Below are 27,945 nucleotides of genomic sequence, written 5' to 3'. Positions count from 1 at the left end.
GAGAGAGGGCAGAGGGCGAGACCTGGCACGGGGCAGTGTGACACCAGGACGAGGGCCATGAGGGGACACAGAAGCTTGCCTGGGAGGGGGGGAGGGGCATTTCCTGTGGCAGGCAGAGTCCTTAATGACCTTAGGGGGACCGGATACAGGAGGAACCACAGAGTTACGGCAAGGGATACTGGGAACCGGTTTTAGACAGTTCTTGGCACAAGAGGACCCCCAACTCTTGATCTCCCCAGTGGACCAATCCAGGGTTGGGGAATGAAGTTGAAGCCAGGGAAGTCCAAGGAGAATTTCCGAGGTGCAATTGGGGAGGACCAAAAGTTCAATCCTCTCGTGATGAGATCCGATGCTCATAAGAAGGGGCTCCGTGCGGAAACGTATGGTACAGTCCAACCTGGCTCCGTTGACCGCGGAGATGCGGAGTGGCTTGACAAGACGGGTCACCGGAATATGGAATTTATTCACAAAGGACTCCCGAATAAAATTTCCAGAAGCTCCAGAGTCCAGACAGGCCACGGCTGAGAGGGGAGAGCTGGCTGAAGTGGAAATCCGAACAGGTACCGTTAGACGTGGAGAAGCCGACTTGGCATCAAGAGACGCCACACCCACGAGAGCTGAGTGTGAGCGTGCGTTTCCCAGACGTGGAGGACGGATTGGGCAATCCACCAGAAAATGTTCAGTACTGGCACAGTACAAACAAAGATTCTCTTCCTTACGGCGATTCCTCTCTTCCAGGGTCAGGCGAGACCGATCCACTTGCATGGCCTCCTCGGCGGGAGGCCTAGGCGCAGATTGCAGTGGAGACTGTGGGAGAGGTGGCCAGAGATCTAAGTCTTTTTCCTGGCGGAGCTCTTGATGCCTCTCAGAAAAACGCATGTCAATGCGAGTGGCTAGATGAATGAGTTCATGCAGGCTAGCAGGAGTCTCTCGTGCGGCCAGAACATCTTTAATGTTGCTGGATAGGCCTTTTTTAAAGGTCGCGCAGAGAGCCTCATTATTCCAGGAAAGTTCAGAAGCAAGAGTACGGAATTGTATGGCGTACTCGCCAACGGAGGAATTACCCTGGACCAGGTTCAGCAGGGCAGTCTCAGCAGAAGAGGCTCGGGCAGGTTCCTCAAAGACACTTCGAATTTCCGAGAAGAAGGAGTGTACAGAGGCAGTGACGGGGTCATCACGGTCCCAGAGCGGTGTGGCCCATGACAGGGCTTTTCCAGACAGAAGGCTGACTACGAAAGCCACCTTAGACCTTTCAGTAGGAAACTGATCCGACATCATCTCCAGATGCAGGGAACATTGGGAAAGAAAGCCACGGCAAAACTTAGAGTCCCCATTAAATTTGTCCGGCAAAGACAGGCGGAGGCTAGGAGTGGCCACTCGCTGCGGAAGAGGTGCAGGAGCTGGCGGAGGAGATGGTTGCTGCTGCTGTAGCTGAGACTGAATCTGCTGTAGCTGCGACTGGAGTTGCTGAGTCATGGTGGTCAAGTACGACAGCTGGTGATCTTGTTGGGCAATCTGTCGGGCTTGCTGGGCGACCAGTGTGGGGAGGTCGGCGACAACAGGCAGAGGAACTTCAGCGGGATCCATGGCCGGATCTACTGTCACGATGCCGGCTGGCAGGTAGTGGATCCTCTGTGCCAGAGAGGGATGACGTGGACCGTGCTAGTGGACCGGTTCTAAGCCACTACTGGTTTTCACCAGAGCCCGCCGCAAAGCGGGATGGTCTTGCTGCGGCGGTAGTGACCAGGTCGTATCCACTAGCAACGGCTCACCTCTCTGGCTGCTGAAGATAGGCGAGGTACAAGGGAGTAGGCAGAAGCAAAGTCGGACGTAGCAGAAGGTCGGGGGCAGGCGGCAAGGTTCGTAGTCAGGGGAGATAGCAAAGTTCTGGTACACAGGGTATAAACACACAAAAACGCTTTCACTAGGCTCTAGGGCAACAAGATCCGGCAAGGAAGTGCAAGGGAGGAGACTAGATATAGCCAGGAAACAGATGGGAACCAATTAAGCTAATTGGGCCAGGCACCAATCATTGGTGCACTGGCCCTTTAAGTCTCAGGGAGCTGGCGCGCGCGCGCCCTAGAGAGCGGAGCCGCGCGCGCCAGCACATGACCGCAGGAGACGGGAACGGGTAAGTGACCTGGGATGCGATTCGCGAGCGGGCGCGTCCCGCTGTGCGAATCGCATCCCCAACGGCCATGACAGGGCAGCGCTCCCGGTCAGCGCTGACCGGGGAGCTGCAGGGAGAAAGGCGCCGTGAGCGCTCCGGGGAGGAGCGGGGACCCGGAGCGCTAGGCGTAACATTCACACTTACGTATTTGAGAAAAAAAAAAAAAAAGTGGTTTACAAAGACCTGTGACGTTTACAGGCACAATGATTTCACAAAGACCTGTCATGTCTACAGGCTCGATGGTTCCGCGGGGACCTGTGACGGGTTCAGGCACGACGGTGTCACAAAGACCTGTCAGGTCTACAGACATGATGGTTCATCTAAACACTGGTCACGTCTACAGATACGTTGCTCTCGCAGGGAGCTGTCATCTGCAATGGGTCATCACTTCCAAGTCCAGTTGGGTCAGTACAGTGGCTAGTTAGGTATGTCTGTTACAGTCTCAATCAGGTAAGGTGCCTTCGTGAACCTTGTCATGCGACATGACCCACACGATCTATCAGGTAGATAGGTATTTCTTGTCATTTACCTGTCAGTTTAGTTTTTGCCTCTTAAATAGCAGGGGATTGGTGCTTGTCAGACCGGCCATGAAGTTAGCCTTTCCGTGTCCATTTGAAGTAATGTCACAAGTAGGGATGGTGATAGGTATAGTTCAGATAGTATATTTGGCAGGGAAGGTTATTCTCAGGTTGATTCTTTACAGATGGATGTTACTACCACGGTTTCAAAGGTATGGTTACCATCTCTAGTAGTCACTAGTTGGTCAGGGCTACTCTTTCAGCACATTAGGTATAGTCTACTTCGGGTATGTGAAGATTGATGCTGGATGTAGGATGTTTTATTTCAGGAATTGTATTCATCCTAGCATGGTTGCTTTTTGCCCTCTATAGGCGTGCCCTCATTGCGCGGTTATGGCACAACTCAGACCGCTATGCTAGGGTAAGATCTTGTATAGGTATGTAGGCAATCTTTCCTGTCACTAGTACACGTATGGAGCCCCGATCACAAGTTAAAGTTTATTTTGCTTATTTTTGCAGCCCGGGCACAAGGAATATGTAGTACAGTACAGAGTTCCAGCGCCGGCGGTCCCGCAACTCACAGGAGGACAAGGAGAGTGGTGCTTGCGGGTGACATATGATTACTTCCCCGATGTGGGGGACAGCTGCTGCAGCTGATAATTCATTCATTCGAGGGGGGAGGGGCCCAATCGGTATTTCGGTATGTAAATAATTCATATCATACAGGAAAAAAAATTCGGTACTCGGTATGAACCGGTATACCGCTTAGCACTAGGTTCAATGATGTTTTGGGGTTGTTTTGCTGCCTCTGGCACTGGATGCCTTAAATGTGTACGAGACATCATGAAATCTGAGGATTACCAATGGATTTTGGGTCGCACTGTAAAGCCCAGTGTCAGAAAGCTGGGTTTACGTCTGAGATGTTGGGTCTTCCAACAGAACAATGACCCCAAACATACGTCAAAAAGCCCCCAGAAATGGATGGCAACAAAGCGCTGGAGAGTCCTGAAGTGGCCGCAATGAGTCCAGATCTAAATCCCATTGATCACCTGTGGAGAGATCTTAAAATTGCTGTTGGGAAAAAGGCGCCTTCCAATAGGAGACCTGGAGCAGTTTGCAAAGGAAGAGTGGTCCAACATTCCGGCTTAGAGGTGTAAGAAGCTTATTGATTGTTATAGGAAGCCACTGATTTCAGTTATTTTTTCCAAAGGGTGTGCAACCAAATATTAAGTTAAGGGTGCCAATAATTTTGTCCAGCCCATTTTTGGAGTTTGGTGACATTATGTCCAATTAGCTTTTTTTCCCTCCCTTTTTTGGTTTAGTTCCAATACACACAAAGGGAATAAACATGTGTATAGCAAAACATGTGTAAGGGTGGGTTCACACTACGTTTTCTCCCATACGGGAGCGCATACAGCAGGGGAGAGCTAAAACCTTGGCTCATTTTTGCGCTGTATGCACTTTTACAACCAGACCTCAGACCGTGGTTGACCACAGTTTTAGGTGCGGGGAAAAAGCGCATACAGCGCAAAAATGAGCCGACCGGACGTTTCACTCTGGCCGCCTCATTGAAATGAATTACATACGGGAGCGCATACGGGAGCGTGAGGTTTTAGCTCTCCCCTATGGAAGAAAACGTAGTGTGAACCCACCCTTACTGCAATCCTTTTCTGTGAGAAATAATTAATTTTCTAGAAAAATTTCAGGGGTGCCAACACTTATGGCCACTGTATAGTTGTAGCTATAATTTTAGCTCCCAATACTGCCCCCATAAATAGTTGTAGGCTTCTATATAGCCCCATACATAATTATAGGCCCCCATACCACTCCCATACATAGTTGTAGGCCCCTATACTGCCCCATATAGTTGTAGGTCTCTATACTGCCCCCATACATAGTTGTAGGCCCCAATACCACTCCTATATATAGTTGTAGGCCCCAATACCACTCCTATATATAGTTGTAGGCCCCCGTATTGCCCCATATATAGTTGTAGGCCACTCTACAGCTCCCATATAAAATTGTAAGTCCCTATACTGACCCCATATATAATTGTAGGCTCCCATACATAGTTGTAGCTCCCATACTGCCCCCATACATAGTTGTAGGTCTCTCTACTGCCCCCATACATAGTTGTAGGCCCCTATACCCTCCCATATATAGTTGTAGGCCACTATACTGTTCTCATATATAGTTGTGGGCTCTCATAATGCCCCCATATAGTTATAGGCCCCCTCTCTTCTATGCCCCATATATGGGTGTAGGCCCCTATACTGCCCCCATATATAGTTGTAGGCCCCTATACTGCCCCCATATATAGTTATACTGGAGCAGTGGTTTAGTTACCTCCCCGGTGCTCACCCCAGGGTCTAGGCTCACACACCCCTGAAGTCCTCTTGCTTCACTCCCTGGAGGCCCAATGTCAGAGGCGTCATTCGTCACAAGTACAGGCAGCCACTACTCACTGACTTACAGTGGCCACAACGCTGGCTGCCTCTTTAAGATCAGGCAGCACTGGCCATGACCAATTTAAGAACAGTGACCCGCGGCTTCTGCGGCACAAAAAAATGATGAAATGTTAATGTTGGGATGTATGGTCAGCCTACACCGATGCCTGAGTACAGCGCTCGTGTATCTCCGGTGCTTCCATAGAAAATGCATAGAGCAAAGTAGTGATTCAGAACCCTTTTCCCTGGTGTCTTCTCCCCGTCCCACTGGCCTCGATTGACAGATTTTTCTCTCTACTCCCAACCAGGGAGAGATCTATCAATCACAGCTGGTATGGTAGAGACCACCTAAAGACTTGTGCTCTCTTTATGCTGGACATTATTATGGGGGCAGCCATCTTGCCTCAGCTGCTTTTAATAGTGTTTAAAGCATAAGTCGTGAGCCCACGCAATCTTCAGCTCCTTTGCTGGTACAGTCGCTGAGTCAATCGTACCACGTACCAAGGATGAAAGATATACGGGAGGCACTCACCACATCAGTGAAAGGCAGGCTTTATTTTAGTGTCTTAAAATGCAGCATGGTCAGACAAGGATGCGACCTCGTAACAGATAGGGGATAAGTAGCTGATCGCGGGGGTCCGACTGCTGGGACCTCGGTTATCTCAGTGAGGAGCGTGTGTCATCTACCGGTAGACGGCATGCACTCCATTTATTTCTATGGGAGCGCCGATGATGTTCAGTGCTGTACTCGGGTCTCTTTGCCGCTCCCGTGATAATGAATGAATGGAGCGCGTGCCGTCTGCAGCATGTGCTCCTCACTGAGAGCTGTTCCATAGATCATCCCAGCTATCAGACCCCCACGAGATCAGCTACTTTTCCCCTTCCTTGTGCATAGAGGATAAGTTAATTTTTGCAGGCTGCTTTCGCCTTACATGACATTTAGTATGAATATGTAGATGTTTATTTTATATCTTATATGAAAACAGGCACAGATTATTAAACTTCTGTGGGAAAATACCTTAATAACCATATCATGACGACTCTTCATGATGACAGATCCACAGCTTAACGCTCTCCCCCTCCTCACCCCCATCTGTAATCCTGGATCAATGTCCTCTTATATGGGGATCTTTAAAGGGGTGCTCCGGTGAAAAGCATTTTTTTTTTTTTTAATCAACTGGTGCCAGAACATTAAACAGATTTGTAATTTACTTCTATTTAAAAATCTTAATCCTTCCAGTACTTATTAGAAGCTGTATGCACCAGAGGAAGTTCTTTTCTTTTTAAATTTCTTTTCTGTCTGACCACAGTCAGTCTCTGCTGACACATCTGTCTGTCTCAGGAACTGTCCAGACCAGGAGAAAATCCCCACAGCAAACCTATCCTGCTCTGGACAGTTCCCGAGACAGACAGAGGTGTCAGCAGAGAGCACTGTGGTTAGACAGAAAAGAAATTTAAAAAAGTAAAGAACTTCCTCTGAGGCATACAACAGCTGATAAGTACTGGAAGGATTAAGATATAAGTAATTTACAAATCTGTTTAACGTTCTGGCAGAAGTTGATTTAAAATGTTTATTTTTTACCAGAGTACCCCCCTTGAAGCCCTGCCCCCCTCCCCGAGGCTCCAGGTGCTGCTGCAACCTCTGTACCCACCACAGTGGTGTCACCCGATAGATAACAATAAATTAATTCAGGTCTTCATAGTCATAAATGCGATGTCTGGAGATGTCACTCTGTTCTCTTCGCTTTGTACATAATCCTCCATTTCTTTCATCAATGATGGGTCTGTGGAATCTTCTCTTTGCAGGATCGCAGACAGGAACAGGGGCAGCTCACTGCAGGAAAAGCAGGAGATCAGGTATTAAAAGTGATCTCCGGAGGTCGAGGATACGCCCCCTTCATACAGCTCTATAGGAGAGGCGGGGATAAACGAACGCTGCATCTCCGCTTCTTCCATAGAGATACATGGAAGGGGGCGTGTTAGCCATGATGTCATGCTGCGGCCGGCACACCTCCTGCACGGGGCCCCATACAGGAGATGGTGGGGGGACACTTATCCCCTATCCTGCGGATAGGGGATAAGCCTCTAAGACTGCAGTACTCCTTTAACCCCTTAACGATCACGGACGTAAATGTACGTCCCGGTTTGGCGGGACTTCCCGCACCAGGACGTACATTTACGTCCTGTGTATGACCGCGAGCATCGGAACGGTGCTCGCGTCGGAACGGTGCTCGCGTCATACACGGCAGGTTCTGCAAGCAGCCGGGGACCCGCCCATAATGGCCGACATCCGCGATCGCGCGGATGTCCGCCATTAACCCCTCAGATGCCGTGATCAATACAGATCACGGCATCTGCGGCATTGCGGTACTTTGAATGGATGATCGGATCGCCTGCAGCGCTGCCGCGGCGATCCAATCATCCAGCATGGCGGCCGGAGGTCCCCTCACCTGGCTCCGGCCGTCTCCCGGGGTCTTCTGCTCTGGTCTGAGATCGAGCAGACCAGAGCAGAAGATCACCGATAATACTGAGAAGTGCTGTGTCCTATGCATAGCACTGCACAGTATTAGCAATCAAATGATTGCTATAGATAGTCCACTATGGGGACATAAAAAGTGTAAAAAAAAAAAAAAAAAAAAAGGTGAAAAATGTTAAAATAAAAAGTGAAAAATCCCCTCCCCCAATAAAAATGAAAATTGTCAGTTTTTCCCATCTTACCCCTAAAAAGCGTAAAATGTTTTTTTAATGAACATATTTGGTATCAGCGCGTGCGTAAATGTCCGAACTATCAAAATGTAATGTTAATGATCCCGTACGGTGAATGGCGTAAACGTAAAAAATAAAAAAAGGCCAAAAATGCTGCTTTTTTGTCACATTTTACAAAAAAAATTTTTGATAAAAAAATCATCTAAAAGTTTTATATATGCAAATGTGGTATCTAAAAAAAAGTACAGATGACAGCGCAAAAAATGAGCCCTCATACCACCCTATATACGGAACAATGAAAAAGTTATAGGTGGTCAAAATAGGGCAATTTTAGATGATTTTGTACAAAAAGTTTTTGATAAAAATAAAAAAAAAAGTATCTAGCCATGGGTATCATTTTAATCGTATTGACCCACAGAATAAAGAACACATATCATTTCTACCATAAAGTGTACAGTGTGAAAACAAAACTCTCCAAAATGTGCAAAATTGTGGTTTTAATTAAAATTTCCTCCCTAAAAATTTTTTGGGGGGGGGTTCGCCGTACATTTTATGGTAAAATTTGAGGTTTCATTACAAAATACAATTGGTCACGCAAAAAACAAGCCCTTATATGGGTCTGTACATGGAAATATAAAGGAGTTATAGATTTTAGAAGGCGAGGAGGAAAAAAACGAAAACGCAAAAATAAAATTGGCCTGGTCCTTAAAGGGGTAGTCCAGTGGTGAAAAACGTATCCCCTATCCTAAGCATAGGGAATAAGTTTGAGATCGCGGGGGGGTTTGACCGCTGGGGCCCCCTGCGATCTCTCTGTACGGGGGCCAGGCTCTCTGGACAAATAGCGGGTGTCGACCACCGCACGAAGCGGCGGCCGAAACGCACCCTCAATACATCTCTATGGCAGAGCCGGAGATTGCCGAAGGCAGAGCTCCGGCTCTGCCATAGAGTTGTATTGAGGGGGCGTGTCGGCCGCCACTTCGTGCGGAGGTCGACACGCCCCCTTCCCACGGGCTGTCAGGGCTCCGTACGGGAGGTTACGGGGGGGCCCCAGCGGTCGGACCCCCCCGCGATCTGCAACTTATCCCCTATCCTTAGGACAGGGGATAAGTTGTTCACCACTGGACTACTCCTTTAAGGTGAAAATGGGCTTGGTCCTTAAGGGGTTAATGGCCTTTTCAGCTGTTTATTTATGTATGTAAAAAGCTCACTTTGCTCTAACTGTGGACCTCAAGCTATTACAAAACTACAACTCCCAGCATGCCCGGACAGCCAAGCTGGCGTTTCACGGTTTAGAGACCTAAGCTTTATTGGACATAGGGAAAACCCACTGAACCCTGATCATCCAAGCAGGGAAGCTGCAGACTTCAGTGAGTGTTTCCTATGAAGCGGCAGTCTCTTAGGCTATGTTCCCACTAAGGAATATCTGCCCCCGAAGATATTGCTAGCGCATATTCAGGGTGGCGAAATCCATCAGCACGCGGACCTGCGCTGCCACCATTGACAAAAAAAAAAAAAAAAACATTCATGCTAATGTTAGATTCATGCAGCAGAAAAAAAAGGATAAAAAAAAACAAACAAAAAAAACATATATATGTTAAAAGGAAACAAATGCACAATGTGAACATGCCCTTAGTACATGACATCATACAGAATTAGAACCCCACCCCAAAAACAACAAAAAAATGGATAACACTAACCCTCTTATAAGCAGCCACTGCTGATGTAAGTTTTCCTTGTTGCTCTGGAACTTACTCCATCGACACGCGGCTTCTTTCTTCCGTCCCAGTCTACACAGAGCAGCCAATAGACACGAGGTCGCACCTGGAAAAGCTGAGAAAAGCAATGTGGTGTTCTCCTTACTGCGTGATTCACAGCACATCACGCATGGTGTCACCGTATATAAAGGTGGCTTTTTTTTTTTCTTCAATTTTGCCAAATTTTTTGTCTGGTTTCGCCATAGATTTTGTTGTCAAATTATTAATGGTATTACAAAGTAAAATTGGTGGTGCAAAGAACAAGCCCTCATATGGATTTTTAGGTGGAAAATTGAAAGTGTTATGATTTTTAGAAGGTGAGGAGGAAAAACCTAAAGTGCAAAAATTAAGAATCAAAGAATCAATCAAAGAGGGAAGGGGTTAAGAAGGACTTAAATAGTAGCACTCACCAGTATTTATTGCACATAAAAATAAAAAAAAATACTTGACTTCCGGTTCCGGCGCCATACTGTGAAGACACGCACCACACTAGCTCCTCGCCCCGCAGCTGAAATCACCCCGAATTACCCGCATATTGCATCCTCTGGTGAGCCGCATCAGACCGGGTGGCCCTCCAGTGTATGGACCGGTTCATGACGCCGATGGGGAACCGGGACAATCGGAAACCCCAGCGGACTGGCGGCCACGCATCCCGCAACAGAACAGGCCGCACAAGCATGGCGTCATCCCCGGCCTCCAGCAGAGCGGGCTCCCCCGCCCCCTCTCTTTCCAGCATGACGGGCTCTGAGGACAGGGGGGAGATGGCCGGCATCGACTACGTAGCCTTGGCGGCTGCTGTGGCGGATCGTCCCCAAGGTCCAGGAATCTATAGTGGCCACAATGCAATCTACGCTGCACGACCTACAGGCCACGGTCGCACGGCAGGACATGCGACTGATCGCTGCTGAGGACAGACTGGGAGCTGCTGAAGACATGGGGGATAAGGCTGACTTCCGTATAACCCTCCTGGAAGGTGAATGCAAAAGGCTCTGGGACAAGGTGGAGGACCTTGAGAATCGCTCCCGCCGGAGCAACCTGAGGTTGGTTATAGTTTATATGGACTTCTTTCGCAACCATTTATGCTCAGTTTCTTTCTATAGTATGGGAGGGCGTTTGCAGCACTTTGTATCCTAGCATAGTGGATGCCACTTTGGGGGCCTAGAAGGGATAGATGGCTTCATTTTCCTGGACCCGGCTCAAATTAGACGGGGACTCCTGGGGGGCCCTCGAATACAGAGTATGGGATGTTGCATTAGAGACATGGGAAGGGGCTCATGGAGGAGGGCGGTAGATGACTCATAGGGGGTTTGATGCTTATATCGTCACCATATAATGGCGGGGAGGGTGGAGGAATGTGGGTATGGGTTTGTCTTCACGAGCTGTCAATTCAGAAGTCGCAATGGCGATGAGTGGGGCTCACCAGGTGGATAAGGGTCCACTCGCTAGTCAGTGGGACATGGGGAGCCAGAGGGTGATGGGAGGGGTTGGGGGGGGAGTGGGGTGTTGGTTGGGTATGGGACTGTTCTCCAGGGCTTATTGCAGTATGTTCTATTTTGTTCAATGGAGGTATGCATCTTAATAGTTTTCTTTGTATCGTTTTATGAGGATTATCTAGTGGAATGTTAAGGGGCTGAGGTCCCCCCACAAGCGCAACATGGTGCTCCGTCACCTGAAGAGATTTTCGCCGGACATCGTCCTGTTGCAAGAGACACATCTTGAGGTAGATGACTTCCCTAGAATGAAGAAGTGGTGGGTTGGACAGGTGGAAGGCTCCCCAGCGGGATAGATAGAAAGGCGGGGGTGGTGACATTTTTTCACAGGTCTTTCAAGGGGGAGATTTCTCTGTGTCCTCTGACGACAAAGGGAGGTGTTGTAGCATCTTGCTGCGGATGGGCCAAGGGGAGGTGGAGGTTTTTAATGTTTATGGACCGAACTCTGACCATTCTGTTTTCCTTGGAGACTTGACAGGGAGGCTGTCGGCTACGCCATCTGCCTCTAAACTTGTTGCGGGTGATTTTAATCTAGTAATGCACCATGCCGAGGATAGACGCAGCAACAGAGGGGTACCACCCTCTCCTAAACCTTCTGATTTTTTGTTATCCCCTTGGGCGACGGGACTGAGACTGACGGACGCATGGAGGACTTTACACTCAGCTGACCGCGACTTGAGACATTTTTCTCACTCTCATGACTCATGGTCTAGGATAGACTATTGCTTTGTGACTGACCCCCTTTTGACCAAACTGGATGACATCTCGCTGACGGACTTAGTGATATCGGACCATGCCCCGCTACTCATTGATGTTGCTGACTCTGTACCCAAAGGCTCTGACTTTCTGTGGAGGTTCCCGACTAGCCTGGCTAGGGACGAACAGTTCCAATCGCTGCTAAAAGGGTGGTGGGTGGAGTATTCTATGGATAATGGCCAACATAGGGGAGATGCACGATTATTTTGGGAAACAGCCAAGGTGGTGTTAAGGGGCCGCATTATGGCATACACATCCTCCTTGAAACGAACGATAACAACTTAGTTGAGAACCCTGGGTGACACCCTTCGACAAAAATATACTCGCTTCCTTGCGGATCCGGGTGACGCCTCAAAGGGTGAATGGGTTCTAGCCAAAATGGCTTATGACAGCTGGCTTGAACGTAGAGATAACTTGCATCGTTCTCACTTTGAGGCATCATTGTTTCAGTTCGGCAACAAGCCAGGGCGTCTACTGGCACGCTTTGCCAAAGGAGCATTTCCCTCCTCCAATATCACAGCGCTGAAAGACAGGTCTGGGACCATACAGAGGGATCCCAGGCAGATGGTGGATATGCTTTCGCAATATTATGCGGATTTGTATGCGCCCTCTCACCTGGATGTTGACTCTTTTGTGTCCTGGCTGCAACCGGGGACCCTCCCCACTTTAACAACCGAGGAAAGCGATTTCCTTAATGCGCCGGTGCAGGGTGCTGAACTGGAGCAGGTGATGGCCCAGATGGCTTCTCTGGGGATTTTTTTTTTAAATACTCAAGGGAGACATCTCGCCCACGCTGTTGTCCTTGTATAAGCTGTCTATGGATGGGACACCAATCTCGTCTGATTCTAACACAGCTTATATAAAGGTTCTCCCTAAGCCGGGGAAAGATTTACTATCACCAACTAACTGGCTACAGGCCAATTTCACTAATTAATGTTGACCTGAAAATTCTTTCTAAAATTATGGCCAATAGACTAGCCAAGATCCTCCCTCGCCTGATCTCCCCTGCACAAGTGGGCTTTGTCACTGGTCGCTTGGCAGTTACCCACCTTGGGACAGTGTTGGCGATCCTTGACACAGCTCATTGGGACCCCCGCGGCCATCTCTCAGCTGCCATGCTCTCTATTGACGCGGAAAAAGCGTTTGACCATGTTGGCTGGGAATGGCTGTGGTCGGTTTTACAGTCCATGGGTTTTGAAGGTCCGTTTCTAGACTATTTACTCAACTTGTATGCCACTCCAATAGCTAGGATTCATACCCCGGGATTCCTTTCCTCCGCATACTCCCTGCACAGGGGCACCCGCCAGGGTTGCCCGCTGTCCCCTCTTCTTTTTAACTTGGCTATCGAGCCTTTATCAAGGAGACTGAGCACGGGGAGGCATGGTGAGGGTATTTGGGTGGGGGACAATGCCTTACCCATGCACTCTTCGCTGACGACCTCCTCCTCTTCATGGGCAATCCTGGGCGGGACCTAGGTGGAGTGTTCGGATGTCTACGGGACTTTGGCAGGGTGTCAGGGTTTCGGGTGAATAACGAGAAGAGTATCCTGCTAGATCTCTCTCAACATGATAGGTTGGCACGGTCACTGGGTAATCCACCTCCGGTGACCCGCACTTCGTTCAAGTACCTGGGTATTCTGATTGGGAAGTCCCCCCCCTCACTATACACTTTGAACTATCCACCGCTTTTCAGGAGGATCACGGATGAGCTTAAGAGGTGGTGCTCTTTGCCGCTACTGCTCTTGGCTAGATGCCACCTGGTCAAGATGCTGAGCTTTGCTAAACTTCTGTACCCTCTTCAGACCATCCCGGTGCTTTTGAGGAGATCTGACTTTCGGACTATTAATGCTGCCTTTAGTAAATTCATTTGGGCCAATAAGCGTCCGCGAATAGCTTTGGGTAAACTGATGCTCCCTCGGGAAAAGGGTGGGGTGGGTTTTCCGGATGTCCCGCATTATAATCTATCATGTTTATTTAGACACTGTGTTGACTGGCTCAGGGGGGGATGCAGGATTCTCCAATATAGCGTTGGAAACTGCTATGGCTCGCCCATGGTCTTTGGGGGGCCTTCTTCACTCTAAATTCTCCAGCATACCTACCACTATTAAGAAGAGTGTGCTGTTTCGTGACACCATAGTGGCGTGGAAACTCTGTAGGAGTCTGATGCGTCTCCCCTGGGCCATGTATAAACACATGCCGTTATGGTCCCATCCGGAATTTACTCAGGGACAGACAAATAGCTTATTTAGGAGATGACAGGAGGCCGGAATTCTCAAAGCAGGACAGTTATTCCACGGTGCAGAACGCAGATACCTCATCTTTGAGGAGGTCTGTACTGCTTATGGACTTGCTAGTGGTCATCTCCTCCAATACAGACAACTGATTGCATTTCGATCTGGCAGGCTGGCAGATCTTTCCAGGGAGGGGGTAGCCACTTCCTTTGACAGTTCTATTACTTCCTCTGCGCCGTATCACTCCTTATCCTCTCTTTATAGATACCTCATTAGGAAGGGGAGCGATAGGGTCATGGGAGGTGTTCTAAAGTATTGGGAATCGAAATTGGGTCTGTCGGATCTGACGGTCCCGGCATTGGAGGGGTGGGTGAAGGTGAGGAAGGCAATTGTTAATGAGGGCTGGAGGGAGACACAGTTTATAATACTCCACCACACCACCTATGGTTTTTCACTTCCCAAGACACCGGACCGCCCTGACAGAATAGATCATTGCCCGAACTGTCGGGACTTTCGGACAGACTTACTTCATGGACTATTGACTTGTGACCGGTCGACGACTTTCTGGACGGATCTCTTTAGACTTCTGACGGACAAGCTGGGGGGGGACTCTACCCATTTCTCCTCACCTGATCATTTTACACATTGCAGCGGAAGAATCTCGGGTTACATTACTGCACCATATTTTCATCCTTGTTGCTAAACGCTGTCTACTGGTGCCCTCTTTGGGGGAGGTGGTAGGGCAGGTTAAAAAGTATATGTACATGGATCATTGTGAAATTCTGAGAACCAAGGAAAGGTTGGCGAAGGGTTTCTTAAAAAAATGGAAGAGGTTCCTTCTAGCGTTCTTGGATGACAGTGAATCAGCAGTCATGATGGGCCCTTTCACATCGACTACGTGGTATTTGACTAGACATGTAGGGGGTTCTCTGGGACGCCTACGAGTTCCCTCACCTGTTCGGCACTGAGAGACGCCCTTAGAACGCTATTCTGTATTACCCTGGATCAAGCTTGTGGTGGGACCTGCAGCCCCTCTTATTGGGCCCTCGAGGGGTGCCCTAGTTGTGCTCCTCTTGCATACTGCTATCTCCTAGCTCTTATCTTATCACATTACTTCTGCATTTGATGAACCTCTTATGGTCTTGTGGGGAACAGTGGGGGTGGCTGGCATGGGGGGGGACTTGTTATATATTTGATTGAACATTGTTACCGTGGTATTATTCTGCCAACTGTTATCTCAATCACTCTGTGACACGTTTTGCCCGAAGTGTGGTATGCCCCACGGCATTGTTGTAAAATGAAAAATCGAATAAAGATATATTTAAAAAAATTAAAATAAAATACTCACATAGAATTACAGGGGGGGTCAGAAACATCCATAGACAGCAGGGAAGTACAACAGAACGGAGGCTGCAGCTGTTATCAACCCTGGTGAAGTCCTATTAGGTATGACAGGTGGGTGGGTGACTTCCACAGGGCGGTGGGTGGATAACGGCGCTGACCAAAATAGGACACGTCCGGTGAGTAAAAGGATTTATTAAAATGCAACGTGTTTCACCACGCTTGCGCGGCTTGCTAAGGCATCCTGAGGACATACAAAAAAGAAGGTTGCAGCAGCACTCTTGGTCAAAACATGGAGGCTCTTAGTGCACTTTTTGATCAAAACATGTCCCCCCCCCATCCCCTGCGCGGAGGTGGCCTCATTTCAGATGGGACCCTAACACTCATTTCACTCACCTCTGCTGGGCATATGGCCTCTGACTGGGTGACATGCTGCAATTTAGGGGGAGTGGCATCCTCTGTAGCCATGCACCCCTCTTCTGTTTCACAGGAGGCGTTTTATATTGATATTGGATCCAGCATGTCACCCAATCAGAGGCTATATGCCCAGCAGAGTTGAGTGAAATGAGTGTTAGGGTCCCAACCCTCCGCGTGGTGGATGGGACACACACACACACACACACACACACATTTTGATTAAAAAGTGCGCTAAGAGCCTCCATTTTGTGACCAAGAGTGCTGCTGCAACCTTCTTTTTTGTATACTCCGTATTTGCCACAGCAGCGCGCACCCGTGTATTAGGTACTTGTGCTGGCCTGAGGAAGCCGCGCAAGCGCGGTGAAACACGTTGCATTTGAATAAAATCCTTTTACTCACCGGACGTGTCCTATCTTGGTCAGCGCCGTTATCCACCCACCGCCCTGTGGAAGTCTTTTACCTGCCGTGCCTCATTAAGGCTGGGGAGGCTGCACACCAGGCTTTCTTACTCACCCACACTGACCATTCCCTTTTGTTTTAGCTATTAGGTATGAAACAGCTGCTGTCTCCATTTCGTTGTACTTCCCTGCCGCCTATGGAGGTTTCTGCACGGAGATTCCAAAGCAGCAGAGTCCTGTTGAATTCAATGGGATTCTGCTGCACTGAATACACGGCGGAAATCTGTCTGCAGAAAGAATGAGCCTGTTCGTTCTTACTGTGGACACCGCACGGACTGCATAGACTTCTATGAGATGCCGCATTCCTGTGCAGTCTTCGCCCCGGCATAAAATGCAGTTTTCAGAAGGTCTGCACAGAGATTTTCATTCCGAAGTGTGAACAAGTGTGGACCAGGCTCAGGGCCTGCAGTGTTCTTTCTTCTGGTACAACTACGCCAGATTGGCCTTAGGTGCCTCATTTTGGCCTACAGGGCACTGGATATGATGCTTGTTGCACCTGGCATTGCCATACGGACACAAATGTGAATTGTAAGACACTGCTCCGTACGGGCCGAACCTCATATGTGGACTACGATACATAACTATGCAAGGACCCTACTAAATGGGGCGATTATTGGACAGAACAGGATGATATCGCCCCCTATAGTAGGGCCAGCAATCAGCAGACGAATGATCAGGTCGGAAAATCACCAGACGACGGCCGCACATCTTCCTGTGTAATAGAACATGTGCGTCTGATTGTAGCAAAGGGTCACATGGTGCGAGACTTCATGCTATATAGATTCCGTACTACCACGTTCCGCTGGAATACTCCGCTATTCCACCATTTTGACGGAACCTCTTACCTGGCGCAGTCTGCAGGCTGAGCTGTGCGTTCATCAGAGCCTTCACATCCTCCCCCGTCTGCTGGAACTGGTGTCCCCTCCCCAGGAAGGCGGCTGCTTTAAGGACCCCGCACACTTTATACTCCGGGACGTCTGCAGACCCTGGAGAGACACCAACCCGCAGCTTAGTATAAACAATATCTACTGTATTAAAGGGATTGTCCTGTCGTCTGTAAATAAAGACAAATTATTAAATGATAAAAAGTGACACAATTTTGTAATATACACTGACAAAATTATAATGCCCCCATATTGTTGAAAAACTCGTAAATGATTACAGGCACAGTCTGATCAGACATTGGGTCTTGCCATAAGAGGGCATAATAGTGCTTCCTCTGCTGCCCTATAAAAAGGCTCTCAGAGACTACTTTTGGAAAGTGTACCTCCTGGTGAGAAATCAGTGACTGCTGGACATGACTCTACCACACACTCAAAGACATTTTGCCCACTTGACAGACTGACAGGGGGCACATTATTGAGAGAAGCAGGATGGTTGTTTAGATAAATTGCCCTTGTTCAGTGTTGGGAGCAGTGATAATGAGAGGGCACACACAGAGAACAGGCCGCAGATGGCCCAGACAGACCACAAGTAGAGGGGATCACTGGATGCACTGACAAACATGAGCAGCCCCCACTGTTACTACCATCCAGACACACATGGCTCCTTCATTACATCCCCTGTCTCATTACATTCCCCCCCAGTCTCCTCATTACACTCCCCCCCCCAGTCTCCTCATTACACTCCCTCCAGTCTCCTCATTACACTCCCTCCAGTCTCCTCATTACACTCCCTCCAGTCTCTTCATTACACTCCCTCCAGTCTCTACATTACACTCCCTCCAGTCTCTTCATTACACTCCCCCCAGTCTCCTCATTACACTCCCCCCCAGTCTCCTCATTACACTCCCCCCCAGTCTCCTCATTACACTCCCCCCCAGTCTCCTCATTACACTCCCCCCCAGTCTCCTCATTACACTCCCTCCAGTCTCTTCATTACACTCCCTCCAGTCTCTTCATTACACTCCCTCCAGTCTCTTCATTACACTCCCTCCAGTCTCTTCATTACACTCCCTTCTGTCTCTTCATTACACTCCCCCCAGTCTCCTCATTACACTCCATCCTGTCTCCTCATTACACTCCCTTCTGTCTCTTCATTACACTCCCCCCAGTCTCCTCATTACACTCCCCAAAGTCTCCTCATTACACTCCCCCCAAATTGCTGGTGCAAAGAACAACAGGCCGCAGATGGCCCAGACAGACCACAAGTAGAGGGGATCACTGGATGCACTGACAAACATGAGCAGCCCCCACTGTTACTACCATCCAGACACACATCGCTCCTTCATTACATCCCCTGTCTCATTACACTCCCTCCTGTCTCCTCATTACACTCCCCCCCCCAGTCTCCTCATTACACTCCCCCCAGTCTCTCCATTACACTCCCCCCAGTCTCTCCATTACACTCCCCCCAGTCTCTCCATTACACTCCCCCCAGTCTCCCCATTACACTCCCCCCAGTCTCCCCATTACACTCCCCCCAGTCTCCCCATTACACTCCCCCCAGTCTCCCCATTACACTCCCCCCAGTCTCCCCATTACACTCCCCCCAGTCTCCCCATTACACTCCCCCCAGTCTCCCCATTACACTCCCCCCAGTCTCCCCATTACACTCCCCCCAGTCTCCCCATTACACTCCCCCCAGTCTCCCCATTACACTCCCCCCAGTCTCCCCATTACACTCCCCCCAGTCTCCCCATTACACTCCCCCCAGTCTCCCCATTACACTCCCCCCAGTCTCCCCATTACACTCCCCCCAGTCTCCCCATTACACTCCCCCCAGTCTCCCCATTACACTCCCCCCAGTCTCCCCATTACACTCCCCCCAGTCTCCCCATTACACTCCCCCCAGTCTCCTCATTACACTCCCCCCAGTCTCCTCATTACACTCCCCCCAGTCTCCTCATTACACTCCCCCCAGTCTCCTCATTACACTCCCCCCAGTCTCCTCATTACACTCCCCCCAGTCTCCTCATTACACTCCCCTCAGTCTCCTCATTACACTCCCCCCAGTCTCCTCATTACACTCCCCCAAATTGCTGGTGCAAAGAACAAGCCCTCATATGTATTTTTAGGTGGAAAATTGAAAGTGTTATGATTTTTAGAAAGTGAGGAGAAAAACAAAAGTACAAAAATGTTAAATTGCCAAAGAGGGAAGGGGTTACATGGCGGGAGGCTTCTTGTTTAAACCTTTAAGAAGCACTCCAGGTTTTTACTTTTAGTTTGCCCATATCATGCACACTCACCATCACTAGTTGTACAGCGTCATTCGTTTTATTCCAGTGCAGCTGCGTCTGTGTGTTTCATTGTTGTGTCTGGGTCATGTGATCGCCAGCGTGACTCTACACCTCTTTCAGGGCTTAATATGTCAGAACCATGTGACCGGCCGTAAAAACTTTTTTATTGGGTCCTAATCCTCATGCAGGGCCCTACTCCAGAGTAAGTTGTGTAGCTCTTTTCAGTCTGACCACAGTGCTCTCTGCTGACACCTCTGTCCATGTCAGGAACTGTCCAGAGCAGGAGCAAATCCCCATAGCGAACGACAGTTCATGACCCTGACAGATGTGTCAACAGAGAGCACTGTGGTCAGACAGAAAAGAACTACACAACTTCCTGTGGATCATACAGCAGCTGATAAGTACTGGAAGGATTAAGATTTTTATATAGAAGTCATTTACAATTCTGTTTCTTCTGGCACCAGATGATTTTTATTTTTATGTGCGCAGTGCTATATTCCCTCTGCCGATCATTGCCGAGCTCAGCGCTATGTATACAGAGCAGTGCCTGTATCCTTGGTACCTAGTGCTCTGCAGTGACCCCCTGATTCTCCCGCACGTCGTTCTGTTCCGCCGCTGTCCCCCCCCATGTTCTGTAATACGTGATGTTCTGATGGAAATATTCCCCAGAACATCCTGTGACTAAGTAATGGATGTGTCAGACAATAAGTAGCAGCCCCCGGGGTCCAGTGATTCACAGGATTATTCTGCAGATGCTGAAACACCATTATCCTCCCCATCTCTTGCTTTACATATTTATATCTATGGAATTCATCAATGTGAATGAGTGGCCTAGTGCTCCTCACACAGCTGAGAGATTGTTACAATGAGTCAGTCTAAACCAATGACCCCTTTAAAGTGTACCCGTCAGATCCAACAAAAAACACTTTTTTTAATATATCACTCAGTACCTAATCCTGATCATGTACATCTATTTTTATGTGTCTAGCACCTTTATTTATTTTTTTATTACCCTTTTAATTTAGCTCACTAGTCTGAATTCCTCTCAAAGGGAGGGGGCGTGGCCTCACTGTGCAGGTCTCCGCCCCCTCCCTCAGTATGCTGTCTGCTCACATCCCCCCTAGCATTAGCAAAACTACAACTCCCAGCTTGTCCTCACTGACAGTAGCCGGACACAAGCTGACAGGGGGAGGATTTTTCCTCCAGGTCTGAGCCTTGCGCTCACAGCTGTCAATCAAGGAAGTGTGTCCATGACATAGGTGATGGTGCATGGACACAGCAGGACTAGTATATGTCCAAGCAGGCAGGGGGGGCAGTTGTTTGACTGGATTTTCCAGTATGAAATACTGAAAATTTTCTAATGAAAGCAATTGCAAAACCTATTGGTTATACATGCTTTACAACATATCAAAAGTTTTGGTATCTGACAGTGCCCACTTAAAGAGTACCTCTCATGATCTTGTTAAATTTTATAATCCTCCCAGTTCACTGTCCACATCATGATAAACCACCCCCTGCCTTTATTTTTAGTATTTTTTTGTTTTCTACCTTGATGTTGCTCTGTATTTTCTGCTCCATCTCAGTCAGAATCACAGACTGGGAAGGGGCGTTCCCCAGCAGGTGTGACATCATCTGAAGCCGTACAGGGGAGAACTTCTTCCCTCACTCTGCTACACACAGTCCAGAGCAGTTCAGTGTGAGATGAGCTAAGATTGGCTAAGGCTGCACCCCCCCCCCCCCCCCCCCCGTCAGCACTCCAGACTGCATTTCCTGATTTTAGACTTCTGCCAGGCCAGCAGGAGTCCAAAGTCTGTGCAAGAGAATGTGCTCTGGGCAAGTAGGGAGACACCTAGTGGCAGCTTTTTTAAAACACAAATAAAACATAGAAAACTTAAAACATTTTTTTTTAAACAAAGTACATTAGAAAGATTTTTTATTTACCATAAGGAGTGCAATAACAAACATTTGTTTTAATCAGAGTCCCTATTTAACCTATGGCTCTCTATCTGTACCTAAACTACAACTCCCAGCATGCCCCGATGCATATGTAAGCTGTCCCGGCATGCTGAGAGTTGTTTTTTCACAAGTGCCGAAAAGCCACAGGTTAGGGATCACTGGTCTCCAAACTACAGTCCTCCAGATATGAAACTACAACTCCCAGCATCTGGAGGGCTGCAGTTTGAATACCACTGGTCTGGACCATCCAGAGTGATACAGTGTGACAAGGCAGGTAAAATGTATCAAACTATCAGGATAAGAGAGAGAGATTCGTGCATGTAACCCAGAGGATTCTGTAACAAACCTTCAGCTGTGAGCATTGTTACATGTCTCAGAGCATTAACTACAGTTATATTGTAACAAACCTCCAGCTGTGTGTGAGTGTCTGGATACAAGATGAGATCCGGTTGGATACATGGAGGCTCTAGTACACTGTTGGGCACCTCTAGCCTGGATACAGGATGAGATACGGTTGGATACATGGAGGCTCTAGTACACTGTTGGGCACCTCTAGCCTGGATACAGGATGAGATACGGTTGGATACATGGAGGCTTTAGTACACTGTTGGGCACCTCTAGCCTGGATACAAGATGAGATACAGTTGGGATACATGGAGGCTCTAGTACCCTGTTGGGCACCTCTAGCCTGGATACAAGATGAGGTACAGTTGGGATACATGGAGGCTCTAATACACTGTTGGGCACCTCTAGCCTGGATACAAGATGAGATACGGTTGGATACATGGAGGCTCTATTACACTGTTGGGCACCTCTAGCCTGGATACAAGATGAGATACAGTTGGGATACATGGAGGCTCTAGTACACTGTTGGGCACCTCTAGCCTGGATACAAGATGAGGTACAGTTGGGATACATGAAGGCTCTAGTACCCTGTTAGGCCCCTCTAGCCTGGATACAAGATGAGATACAGTTGGGATACATGGAGGCTCTAGTACACTGTTGGGCACCTCTAGCCTGGATACAGGATGAGATACAGTTGGGATACATGGAGGCTCTAGTACCCTGTTGGGCACCTCTAGCTTGGATACAAGATGAGATACGGTTGGATACATGGAGGCTCTAGTACACTGTTGGGCCCCTCTAGCCTGGATACAAGATGAGATACAGTTGGGATACATGGAGGCTCTAGTACACTGTTGGGCACCTCTAGCCTGGATACAAGATGAGATACAGTTGGGATACATGGAGGCTCTAGTACACTGTTGGGCACCTCTAGCCTGGATACAAGATGAGATACAGTTGGGATACATGAAGGCTCTAGTACCCTGTTAGGCCCCTCTAGCCTGGATACAAGATGAGATACAGTTGGGATACATGGAGGCTCTAGTACCCTGTTAGGCCCCTCTAGCCTGGATACAAGATGAGATACAGTTGGGATACATGGAGGCTCTAGTACACTGTTGGGCAACTCTAACTTGGATACAAGATGAGATACAGTTGGGATACATGGAGGCTCTAGTACCCCGTTAGCCCCCTCTAGCCTGGATACAAGATGAGATACAGCTGGGATACATGGAGGCTCTAGTACCCTGTAAGGCCCCTCTAGCCTGGATACAAGATGAGATACAGTTGGGATACATGGAGGCTCTAGTACCCTGTTAGGCCCCTCTAGCCTGGATACAAGATGAGATACAGTTGGGATACATGGAGGCTCTAGTACACTGTTGGGCAACTCTAACTTGGATACAAGATGAGATACAGTTGGGATACATGGAGGCTCTAGTACCCCGTTAGCCCCCTCTAGCCTGGATACAAGATGAGATACAGTTGGGATACATGGAGGCTATAGTACCCTGTTAGGCCCCTCTAGCCTGGATACAAGATGAGATACAGTTGGGATACATGGAGGCTCTAGTACACTGTTGGGCACCTCTATCCTGGATACGAGATACAGTTGGGATACATGGAGGCTATAGTACCCTGTTAGGCCCCTCTAGCCTGGATACAAGATGAGATACAGTTGGGATACATGGAGGCTCTAGTACACTGTTGGGCACCTCTATCCTGGATACAAGATGACATACAGTTGGGATACATGGAGGCTCTAGTACCCTGTTAGGCCCCTCTAGCCTGGATACAAGATGAGATACAGTTGGGATACATGGAGGCTATAGTACCCTATTAGGCCCCTCTAGCCTGGATACAAGATGAGATACAGTTGGGATACATGGAGGCTATAGTACCCTGTTGGGCACCTCTAGCCAGGATACAGGATGAGATACAGTTGGGATACATGGAGGCTCTAGTACACTGTTGGGCACCTCTAGCCTGGATACAAGATGAGATACAGTTGGGATACATGGAGGCTCTAGTACCCTGTTGGGCACCTCTAGCCAGGATACAGGATGAGATACAGAGAGACAGGAGGGACCCAATTAAAAAAATAAAATAAAATAAAACATGGTTCTGACATATTAAGCACTGAAAGATGTGCAGAGTCGGGCTGGCGATCACATGACCCAGATACAACAATGAAACACACAGACACAGCTGCACTGGAATAAAGCAAATGATGCTGTACAACTAGTGATGATGAGTGTGCATGATAGGGGAAAGCTAAAAATAAAAACCCGGAGTGCTTCTTAAAGATTTAAACATGAAGCTTTCCGCCATGTAACTCCTTCCCTCTTTGGCGATTATTTTTTCTCGCACTTTTGTTTTTTCCTCCTCTAAAAATCATAACACTTTCAATTTTCAACCTAAAAATCCATATGGGGGTTTGTTCTTTGCACCAGCAATTTTACTTTATAATACCATTAATAATTTCACGGTCGCAAGGATAACCAATTTATATAGGTTTGTTTTTATTTTACTACAAAAAAAATAAAAAATTATAACTACATGCACCAAAATTAATACGTTGAAAAATGTCATCTTCTGATCACTATGGGGGAGATTTATCAAAACCTGTGCAGAGGAAAAGTTGTCCAGTTGCCCATAGCAACCAATCAGATCGCTTCTTTCATTTTCATGAAGGCCTGTGAAAAATGGAAGTAGCGATCTGATTGGTTGCTATGGGCAACTGGACAACTTTTCCTCTGCACAGGTTTTGATAAATCTCCCCCTATAAAACTTTTTTATTTTTCTGTATACGGGCTGGTATGAGGGCTCATTTTTTGCACTGTGATGTGAAGTTTTTATCGGTAGACTTTTTGATCACGTTTAAAAAAAAAAAGAAAAAAATTTTATGGTATAAAAAGTGGCAAAAAATACGCTATTTTGAACTCTGGAATTATTTTACGTGTACGCCATTGACCGTGCGGTTTAATTAATGATGTATTTTTAAAGTTTGGACGTTTACGCACGAGGCGATACCACATAAGTTTATTTTTATTTACACAATTCTTTTTTTAAATGGGAAAAGGGGGGTGATTCAAAAATTTTTTTTTTTAAACACTTTTTTTTTTTGCAATGTTATAGCTCCCATAGGGGACTATAACATTGCACACACTAATTGAATACACTGATCACTGTTATGCCACAGCATAACAGTGATCAGGGATATCGTCGCTTGACTGCTTCTGTCTGGATCTCAGGCACAGAGCAGTCATTCGGCGATCGGACAGCGAGGAGGCAGGTAGGGGTCCTCCTCGTGTCCTGCAAGCTGTTCGGGACGCCGCAATTTCACTGCGGCGGTCCCGAACAGCACAGCTGAGCTAACCGACATTATTTACTTTAGTTTTAGACGCAGGGATCAAGTTTGATCGCCGAGTCTAAAGGGTTAATGCCGAGCATCAGCCCGATTGGTGATGTCCGGCATTAGCCGTGTGTTCTGGTTGCTTATAGCAACCGGGACCCACCGGGTATGATGTGCACTCACCTGCTGAGCACGCGTCATACCTCAGGAGCTGCAAATGGACGTTTAAGAACGTCCATTTGCGGCAAGGGGGGTAATAGACGCCACAGGACGATTTCTGGTCAGCAGAAAACACAGATTCGATCCAATAGTATACTCACCAGAATTGCCACATCGCACTTTTGTTAATAAGTTAATACACCTATAACACAAACAAATGAATATAAGGTTTACAGATGTTAATAAACCATTTAAATATCACTTTTGTTATAGGTTTCTCTCTTATCCTACAATGCAAAGTTATTCCTTATCCGTAGGACAGAGCAGACTTTTTTCTCCAAAAAACAGCACCACCCCTGTCCTCAGGTTGTGTGTGGTATTACAACTTAAAGGGGTACTCCGCCCCTAGACATCTTATCCCCTAGCCAAAGGATAGGGGATAAGATGTCAGATCGCCGGGGTCCCGCTGCTGGGGACCCCCGGGATCGCTGCTGCAGCACCCCGCTATCATTACTGCACAGAGCGAGTACGCTCTGCACGTAATGACGGGCAAAACAGGGGCCGGAGCATAGTTACGTCACAGCTCCGCCCCTCGTGATGTCACGGCCCGCCCCCTCAATACAAGTCTATGGGAGGGGGCGTGGCAGTCGTCATAGACTTGCATTAAGGGGGCGGGCTGTGATGTCACGAGGGGCAGAGCCATGACGTCACGCTGCTCCGGCCCCTGTATCGCCCGTCATTACGCACAGAGCGAACTCTGTGCTGTCATGATAGCGCGGTGCCGCATCGGCGATCCTGGGGGGCCCCAGCAGCGGAACCCCGGCGATCTGACATCTTATCCCCTAACCTTTGGATAGGGGATAAGATGTCTAGGGGCGGAGTACCCCTTGAAATCCATTCACTTTAATGGAACGGAGCTGCAATACCACACACAACCAGAGGAAAGGGGTGGTGCTGTTTTTTTTTTTTTTAATACTAATACTGGATAACTTCTTTATTGCTTTAGTGTAACCGACTGGGTACAGGTAGGGATCTCCCACCCCCATCCCGGAATACCTTGTAAAGTCAGTAATTGCTTCTCTGTGATCTCCCAGCATGCCCTGGGCTTCTCCCTGTAGCAGATGAGCAGAGGATGCCCATAGGATACAGTTCAGCTGCTCGCTCGTAGATTCTGCCTTCTCCAGATTGTTTTTGAGATCGTCTATACAGACAACACCAGCGGAGAGATGACCGACGCTGTCCAGGACCTCCGAGCACACGGTGATGGCGTCCTGGAACTGCTTGTTCTCCAGAAGAGCTGCAGCCGCTTCAAGATAGATGACCGGGATCCTGGGAAGAGGGGCAGGACTGGGGAATAAACCCTAAAAAGGAAAAGGATGACCTCATGTGGATATCTAGTACCTAGAGCAGGGTTTACCCAACCAGGGGGTCTTCAGCTGTTGCAAAACTACAACTCCCAGCATGCCCGGACAGCCAATGGCTGTAGGCACCCTGGTTGGGAAACCCTAATCTAGACCCTGGTAAGGTGTTAGACCAGGACTCTGCAAGGACGTCGATGGTGGGGGGAGTGAGGAAGGTAAGTATATGCTTTTTTTTTTTTTTTTTTTTTTTTTGCTATTTTAAAACAGTAATTGCCTAAACATTTTTCCCCCTATACCCCTTTAGAGAGGACCTTTATAAAAAAAAAAAATGAAATATGGCCATCTGTAGTGTACACTGAGCACTCCCCAATTATAGGGGTGCTCCTGGAAACTTAAAGTATATTCCGGATTTAGACATTTTATCCCCTATCCAAAAGGATAGGTGATAAGATGTCTGATCGCAGGGACCCCCGTGATCTCCCTGCAGCACCCGCATCCTTTGGATAGGGGATAAAATGTCTAAAGCTGGAATACCCCTTTAAAATGGGTTCTCAAGTGGAAAAAAATTTTTTTTTCAAATCAACTGATGCCAGAAAGTTAAACAGATTTGTAAATAACTTCTATGTAAAAACCTTAATCCTTCCAGTACTTATCAGCTGCTGTATACTACAGAGGAAGTTGTGTAGTTCTCTCCAGCCTGACCGCAGTGTTTTTTGCTGACCCCTCTGTTCGTGTCAGGAACTGTCCAGAGCAGGATAGGTTCGCTATGGGGATTTGCTCCTACTCTGGACAGTTCCTGACACAGACAGATGTGTCAGCAGAGAGCACTGTGGTCAGACTGGAAAGAACTACACAACTTCTTCTGGAGCATACAGCAGCTGATAAGTACTGGAAGAATTAAGATTTTTTAAATGGAAGTAATTTACAAATCTGTTTAACTTTCATCCACCAGTTGATTTTAAAATATTTTTTTAATCCACAGAATAGGGAAAAAGTGTTTGATCATTTGGGGGGGGGGATGGTACGACCACTGGAGCATCCCGCGATCTCCTGTTTGGTGCCCATGCTAGGCGCACTCCAGCCCCCACCTTCCTGGACGTTGGCAAATAATTGTTTGTTCAGCCAATCACTGGCTGCGGTGGGGCATCGCTGATTGGCTTAGTGGGCAGTCACTTGTCCACATCCCCGGGAAGGTGGAGGTCAGGGCACGCCAAGGATGGGTAATTCGTACGAGCACCATACAGGAGATCACAGGGGCCCCAGCAGTCAGCTCCCCCACCCCGAGATCAGACACTTACCCCTTA

The 27,945-nt window shown here is 48.1% G+C and overlaps 1 protein-coding gene across 2 annotated transcripts in view; it reads right to left on the bottom strand.

Moving 5' to 3' along the window:
• Nucleotides 1-6,659: 6,659 nt before the first annotated feature.
• Nucleotides 6,660-27,945, bottom strand: part of FANCG (FA complementation group G) — a 36,228-nt gene continuing 14,942 nt past the window's right edge. The window contains exons 11-15 of one of the 2 annotated variants that reach the window (XM_056547195.1): nucleotides 26,337-26,641; nucleotides 25,442-25,482; nucleotides 17,133-17,273; nucleotides 9,539-9,671; nucleotides 6,660-6,969 (exon numbers count right to left, since the gene is read on the bottom strand). In XM_056547195.1, the coding sequence (XP_056403170.1) occupies nucleotides 6,825-6,969; nucleotides 9,539-9,671; nucleotides 17,133-17,273; nucleotides 25,442-25,482; nucleotides 26,337-26,641 (765 nt within the window). In that variant the 3' untranslated portion in view covers nucleotides 6,660-6,824. The remainder of the gene's footprint in view (nucleotides 6,970-9,538; nucleotides 9,672-17,132; nucleotides 17,274-25,441; nucleotides 25,483-26,336; nucleotides 26,642-27,945) is intronic. The other variant, XM_056547186.1, reaches the window with a different exon arrangement.

The sequence above is a fragment of the Hyla sarda genome, chromosome 1, assembly GCF_029499605.1.
Source record: "Hyla sarda isolate aHylSar1 chromosome 1, aHylSar1.hap1, whole genome shotgun sequence".
In the NCBI taxonomy this organism is placed as follows: Eukaryota; Metazoa; Chordata; class Amphibia; order Anura; family Hylidae; genus Hyla; species Hyla sarda.
This window is presented reverse-complemented; position numbering and strand designations above follow the sequence as displayed.